The sequence below is a fragment of the Lates calcarifer genome, linkage group LG2 (genome assembly GCF_001640805.2).
Source record: "Lates calcarifer isolate ASB-BC8 linkage group LG2, TLL_Latcal_v3, whole genome shotgun sequence".
NCBI classification, from domain to species: domain Eukaryota; kingdom Metazoa; phylum Chordata; class Actinopteri; family Centropomidae; genus Lates; species Lates calcarifer.
Genome location: NC_066834.1, coordinates 22,139,030 through 22,145,965, shown reverse-complemented (window position 1 = coordinate 22,145,965; position 6,936 = coordinate 22,139,030). Strand labels below are relative to the sequence as shown.

Genomic DNA, 6,936 nt, shown 5'->3' with positions numbered 1-6,936 from the left:
ACTTCACTTCTTTCTGTACATTTATTCTGCTGCTGTGTATCTAAATGTCAGATACCATCCACTTATCTTTAACCACCCTTCACTTCACTGTCTGGACCCCCCCAGTCTGCAGGTCGATGTCGTGTGTGTGTGTGTGTGTGTGTGTGTGTGTTTGCGCGCGCGCACGGGTGTGTGCGTAAAGTGTGAGCGTATCTACTATTGACTGCTATGTAGTGATTACCATTCCGGTCGGATGGCACCAGCAAGCCGCTGTAATTAATAACCCCATAATCCGGGGTTGGGGTGGATGTCGGCGAAGAACACACACAGATTCAGGACAGAGTTTTACAGAAACAAGGCGTATCCTTATGGGTAGCTCTATATAAGAAATTACAGCTGCTATTATCCCTCCCAGACAATGATAACTATCTGCTTCAAAAGAAGATTAAAGGTTTATACAAGTTGAGAGTTCTTGGAAAAGCGGGATCGCATTATCAAAAGTAAACTGAGATTGATGAGATTTCATCCCGCTGTCAATAATACAGTCAGACTTATACCATATTCAAATAAAGTGCGTGAAGTAATAACTCAACCTCGGCAGTTGTTTTGCAAACGATTAACAAAACAGATGCTGGTACAAAGTCGGGTTGAAATGCGATTAGGGTTGTCCCCTTACACACTTTTATATATTGATTCATGGAATTTCAATTCTGACTCCCTTGTTTTGTTTTAATCCGCATTATTTACAAGAAACATCAGGTTGCATCAAAATTATCAAATGGATTTCTTCAAGTGCAGTCTGCCCGGATGATCGTTTTGTTTTTAGTGGTTTATGGCTTTATTTTTTTTAAAAAATCACTAAATTATTTGCAGACTGCAGTCTGTTTATTCACGCATTATCGTTATTATTAGTATTATTATTATTATCATCTGTAATAATAATGCTTATTTATTCTTTTAATTCATTTATTTATTTTTTACTGTTGCTCCATGGAACAGTCTTGTAGTTTCCCAGAATAAACATTTTCTCAGCCCAATCCACTAAAAATGTTTATTACTTATCATTGCTGGTATTTTACACTTAGTCTTCATTAACAGTCTAATGCGCCAATCATCATCTTTTCTCTTTGATGTCAAGTGACTACATGAGACCCGTTTGAAGTCTCAAATTAAAGACTGAATTGACTCCGATTCACCGGCCAATAGGAGCCCATAACACCTCAAAACCGGTGTAAGAAAACACAGCTTGCACCCAGTGATGTGGTGATTTAAAAAAAAAAGAAAAGAAAAGGTGTGTGTTACCTGTGATCCGGGGTCATTACAAGGCATGACCAACGTTACAAACACATCCATTATTAAATGTCTTCAGGGCTATTTTGCTTGTGATCTGACTATTAAGATTTCTTTTTAATACAGAAATTCAAGTCAACTCAGAAAGGTGCGTGTGAACTCTTTCTCACTGATAAGAAAACTGGCTTTAGTGGTCTTAAACTTAACCTTTACTTCCCGAATTAACTTTTAAAAAATCTCCTCTTGTAGACCTGTTTTCAAATTTAATTCGACAAAAAAGAAGGGGAAAAAAACTTTTCCTCTGCATTTGTGTATTAAAAACAGACTGCAGACAAAAAAAAGTTAATCAGTCACTGACACCAAAGATGCTTACTGTTGTGCAAATGGCTAAAAATTTGTGAATTAACACGGAAAAAAAAATCGTGGAAGGACAGACGCGAACAAATAACAAATGAAATAGATTGGCGAGCCATAAAATGAGATTTGAAACCCCATTCAAATAAGAGCGAGCGACGTCAGCGCACTTATCCGAGAGAGAGAGAAAGGGAGGGAGGGAAAGAGAGAGAGAGAGAGAGAGAGAGAGAGAGAGAGGGAGGGAGAGAGAGAGAGAGAGAGGTGGTTGGTGTGTGGTGTGTACGAGAGGGGTGAGATTTGAGAAATAGGAGGGGCTTCTAAACGACTAGAAATGTCAATCTGAGCAAGGGAGTCCCAATAATCTAAAGCAATCTGTAAGGACCTGACCTTAGTCCATCCAGATCAATAGGGAAGTGAGGGTGGAAAGAAGAAGAAGAGGAAGAAATAAGGGGCGCAACCGGATCGTTTACACTGGCTGTTCCCGAGGAAATATAGACTTCCCTTGCTTGCACCTTTTGTTGCTCACATGCTCACACTGTAAAAGTGGATATCGAGGCAATTCCCTTGCTTTGTGAGATTGCAGCAGACTTTTTCCCCTCCTTTTCCTACCACCATGTCTTTCCCTCAGCTGGGATATCAGTACATCCGACCGATATACCCGCCGGAGCGCCAGGGGATCGCCAGCAATGCCCGGGCCGGGACAGAGCTCAGTCCGTCCGGCGCACTCTCCAACGTCCTCTCCACTATGTATGGATCTCCTTTCGCCGCGGCGGCGCAGGGCTACGGAGCGTTTCTCCCTTACTCAAACGATATATCCATTTTCAATCAATTGGTGAGTCACTTCGCTCTCTCTTAAGTCATTCGCAACTTTTATGTCACGCTTGAAAAGAAAAGAAATAAACTACACGGGTCTTTAGGAGAGCCTTATTGGCACTTTTTTAAAGTCTAAACTTTCGGAGCGCCGTAGTGAACTTCGACGATGAATCTTTTGTGAAATTTAGTTAAAAGTGGTTAAAAAGTAACACATTAACACACCGTGCTTTAGGTTTTTTTTTTTTTTTTGTTGGCACATAATTTCCTGAAAGTGATGACAAAAGAGTTAATGCAATGATGCAATGTGCTGTGGGAGGTTTACAGGTATAGGTGGGGTACGCGCGCACAAAAGTTAAGTCTTGTTCTCGCATTTAAATAAGTGTTTGTTTTTTTAATGGTTGAGTTTTTTCATTCAGTTGTGAAACTTGTGGGACGGAAATAACGATTTAAGTTGTGACAAAAATACGTTAACCGTTTTGTTTGTTTACACTTTAATAATAACCTAACTGTGGTTCTATTAGCGGAAATACACATGGCACTCTGTGGGACGTGGTTATATTTAGCATGAAGGAGAATTACAGACAAAGTACCCTATGGTATTCATATTTGAAATCTAATAAATCCCTCTGACTCTTTGACTCTTTGTCTTTGCAGGGTGCTCAGTATGAACTGAAAGACAGTCCCGGTGTCCAGCACCCAGGGTTTGCCCACCATCACCCTGCTTTTTACCCATATGGCCAATATCAGTTCGGTGACCCGTCCAGACCCAAAAACGCCACCAGGGAGAGCACCAGCACCCTGAAGGCCTGGCTCAGTGAACACCGCAAGAACCCCTACCCAACCAAGGGCGAGAAGATCATGCTGGCTATCATCACCAAAATGACCCTCACCCAGGTGTCCACCTGGTTCGCCAACGCCAGGAGGAGGCTAAAGAAGGAGAACAAGATGACCTGGGCCCCCCGGAACCGCACCGACGAAGAGGGGAATGTTTACGGCAGCGATCACGAGGGGGAGGAGGGGGACAAGAGAGAGGACGAGGAGGAGATCGACCTGGAGAACATCGACACGGAGAATATTGAGAGCAAGGACGACTTGGACGACCAGGACGACCTGCATTCAGATATTAAACTAGACGGGAGGAGTGACTCTGAGATTTCTGACGGCTATGAGGATTTACAAGGGCCCGACCAGAGGTTTCTTAAGGCTGTGGGGAAAGATGGCAAAGACGTGGAGAGAGGAGGAGAGCACTTCCACAGCCACCACCACCACCATCACCACTCTCCTTTGGACATCAAGGCGTCCCAGCCAAACGGGGAGCAGCTCAAACTCAACCAGGTGTCCGTTAGCTCGCCGCCCTCAGAAAACAACCCTGCCCCGGCCCAAAAGCCAAAGATCTGGTCTTTGGCAGAGACAGCCACGGCCCCTGACAATCCGCGCAAATCGCCACAAATGAACGGCAGCAACTCCGCAGGGCCGGCCGCCCAGACCATAATCGCCCCCCACAGACTTATCACTTCTTGTCCCGTTGGGAAAATCCAGAACTGGACGAACCGAGCCTTCTCGGCGCACCAGCTGGCTTTACTGAACTCTAATCATTATCTGGGACTGGCAAACCAGGCCACTGCCACCGGCCTGGCCCTCTACAGCAGCAGGCAAACGGAGGACAAGAGTCATAGTTCAGAGACTCCAGTCACAGGTACATGTCCCCGACACTGAGACGCGCATGTATAAATAACTACAAAACAAAGACACTAGTCCATTGCCCGTCATTCATTTCTATTATTTTAGACCTCCTCTTGCCTTCTTTGCCTGTTCATGGATTTTTTTTTCTCTCTAGGCCACACAGATGAACAGTGTTACAATGTTATAGCTTACAGAGTACAGTGTGTGTGTGTGTGTGTGTGTGTGTGTGTGTGTGTGGTGTGTGTATGTAACTGCTTTGAAAAATGTCCGAGAGGATGATGGAAACCTCGTCAGAAAGCATTTAAGAAAATGTGGAATTGGGTGAAAACTGTTGTTAATTTTTGTGCCCCCCCCCTTCCTTTATTTGGTATTGTTACATCCATGTGATATTAAGGCCCACGTGCTTAGATTTAATGGTTTACATAAAGCCCCACCAAACCATTAAACCAACTCATTTTCAACACTAAATTTACTGAAACCGAGGATGGGCTCTGATAGTAGATACATTTTAATTTTCATTGTCACAATTTCAGAGAGATCTTAGTGCCTTTGGATGCAGAAGAGAAGTTGTTAAAAACAGCTTTCCACCCAGTTCAAAGATAGTGAGGCTGTCAATTAATCACATTTGGGAATTTTCTTTTTGATGCCATATCATTTTTTCCTTTTTTAAATGCCATATTTACCCACATTAGCTTTTATTCTTTTTTTTTTCCTGTGTGTGCGCTTGTGTTATTTCATCAAGGCCTATGTTACACTTACTTGTTTGGTCATGCAAATGAGCTCAATGCAAATTCACTACAGGCTGGTTTTTGAAAGGCAACTGTCACTTTTATATCACTTTGTGTTTTAGCTCTTCATGAGGCTATTATTAGTGTTTTTTAGATCCCTTTTTTTTATTATTATTTTGGTTGACCCCTGTATATTCCAGGCCTCAGAACCAACTAAAAGCAGCGATGGTTCATTCGGGTCTCTCCTCTCCATAAACCCTCACACATCCTCTTTTTTTAAAATTTTAATTTGAATATGGAATGTAAAATAAGAATAATACATCTCTGTATACTTACATTGTAAGCATGTCCTGTGTAAAACTGCTAATGTAATAATGTATGAACCTGTAGTCTGTGAGTTTTTTTTTTTCTTTTTGTAAGTTCTGTGAGGATTTGATGTTCAAATGTTTTGTATATAAAGTTAAGAATATGTACATACTTGTGAACCAAATTGTACAAGAAAGTCTATATTTTGGCTAATAAATGAACTGCTGCAACTTTAAGAAATGGTTGGTTTTTGGCCGAGGTAATTTGACAGCTGCTTTTGATGGTGGCTGTTATTGTGCATTGCAGCTTGAATTGCACAGTTTTGGTTGTTGTGTGTGTGTGTTAGTCAGTGGACAGCCTGAGGCGCAGACTTCATCCTCCGTCGCAGTGATAAGTAAATATTCGAGAGGGATTTATCACACTTTTATAGTGGAGGGACTTAAGGCTAATTAGCCAGTACTGCGGCATACATTTGGATATTCATGTTGTGGGATTATCCTTATATAGAGGCGTAACGGTCGCATTAAAATGAATAATTCTTTCATTAATTTTCCTCTGAAATTGTATGGTCTATAACAAAACTTAAGGTAATGGATAACTGGTAGAGGATCGTTGGTCAGAGTGGGTTCAGTTGATCCAAAAGATGGATTTTGGCTTTGCAATGCAACTCCCAGATCTCATCACGCTCAATTTGTAATGCTTTTGCTCGCATATATCACACATTTTTCTCTACTACCGCTGCTCTTTGGTATAATTGTAATATATCGTCCGCTGTATAACTAATAATAACATCATTTATTTTGTTTGCCCGTGATGTGATCATTTGCATGTGTGAGCCCTTATCAGAGGAAGTTTATATAAACTTAGTGTTGGAGCTCCCTCTACAGTCTCCTGCGGTCGACCATGTTCTGCTGCACACACACATTCTTCTCATGTAGTCTCAGGGTTTTTTGTTTTTTTTTTCCTTCTTTTTGTCCCATTCCTAATTTATCCATCAGGCGTGATATGTAATTCGATAGTAACATTTTGTTCTTATAAATCTGTCACAATATTACGTCTTTCTATTGTGTTTTCAAGCCGTTGTCTTGTGATTTTATGATGTACAAACGCAGTACATCTGTTACTATGAATGAATAGAAGTATTTTAGTGCTTCAAAAGGCAGGCTTAGATTTTTTTTAAGACATGCAAATTCTTTATTGTGGCCCCAAAAGTTAAATAAAGATTATTTTTTTTTTAAATCAAAGAGGTATTTTCAGTTGAGGTCACAAGCAACAAATCATTTGACATAAACATTATGCAAATATTTAGAAAAAGGCACAATAAAACAAAGCTGACAAAATTTACTGAATACATAAAATGGCTTTTTTTCAGCAATAAGTGAAGTATTTAAAAATCATTTATGAATGCCATTCTCAAATTGAAGAATACAGGACTTCTCAACTGTCTCTGAAAGCGCATTGAGTCGTTGTTTTTAACATCAGGTGCGATCAAATAAAAGATTTAAACAAAAATAAAAGTAAAAAAGGAGAGACAGAAAAATCAGTAGTAGAAAACCGCTGTCAATATTCCTATTATTCAAATTTGGCCGAGATGATAAAACATCTTCAGCCTTTAAGAGACTCATAGGAGACATGAAAGTCTTGCTCATGCAAATTCTTATTTTTCATCCATCTTATTTAAAAGCAGTCAAAATATATTGTAATGTTTAAAACATTCTAAAAATTTATTTTGGGAGACAAACTTTGATTTCCTAACTTACCCCACTCTAAACGAAAAGCATCC

General features: G+C 40.5%; 1 protein-coding gene across 1 annotated transcript; it reads left to right on the top strand.

The window, feature by feature from the left end:
• Window positions 1-1,928: 1,928 nt before the first annotated feature.
• irx3a (iroquois homeobox 3a) lies at window positions 1,929-5,393 on the top strand. The gene is made up of 2 exons (XM_018667009.2): window positions 1,929-2,455; window positions 3,091-5,393. Exons 1-2 carry the CDS (start codon window positions 2,237-2,239, stop codon window positions 4,150-4,152), a joined length of 1,281 nt encoding a protein of 426 aa, XP_018522525.1. The 5' UTR covers window positions 1,929-2,236; the 3' UTR covers window positions 4,153-5,393.
• Window positions 5,394-6,936: the final 1,543 nt, after the last annotated feature.

Excerpts from the sequence above, each read along its gene's own strand:
- irx3a (XM_018667009.2), top strand. The coding sequence starts at position 2,237 with ATGTCTTTCCCTCAGCTGGGATATCAGTACATCCGACCGATATACCCG. Across the intron at positions 2,456-3,090 it reads TATCCATTTTCAATCAATTG|GGTGCTCAGTATGAACTGAA; the intron begins GTGAGTCACTTC and ends TTGTCTTTGCAG.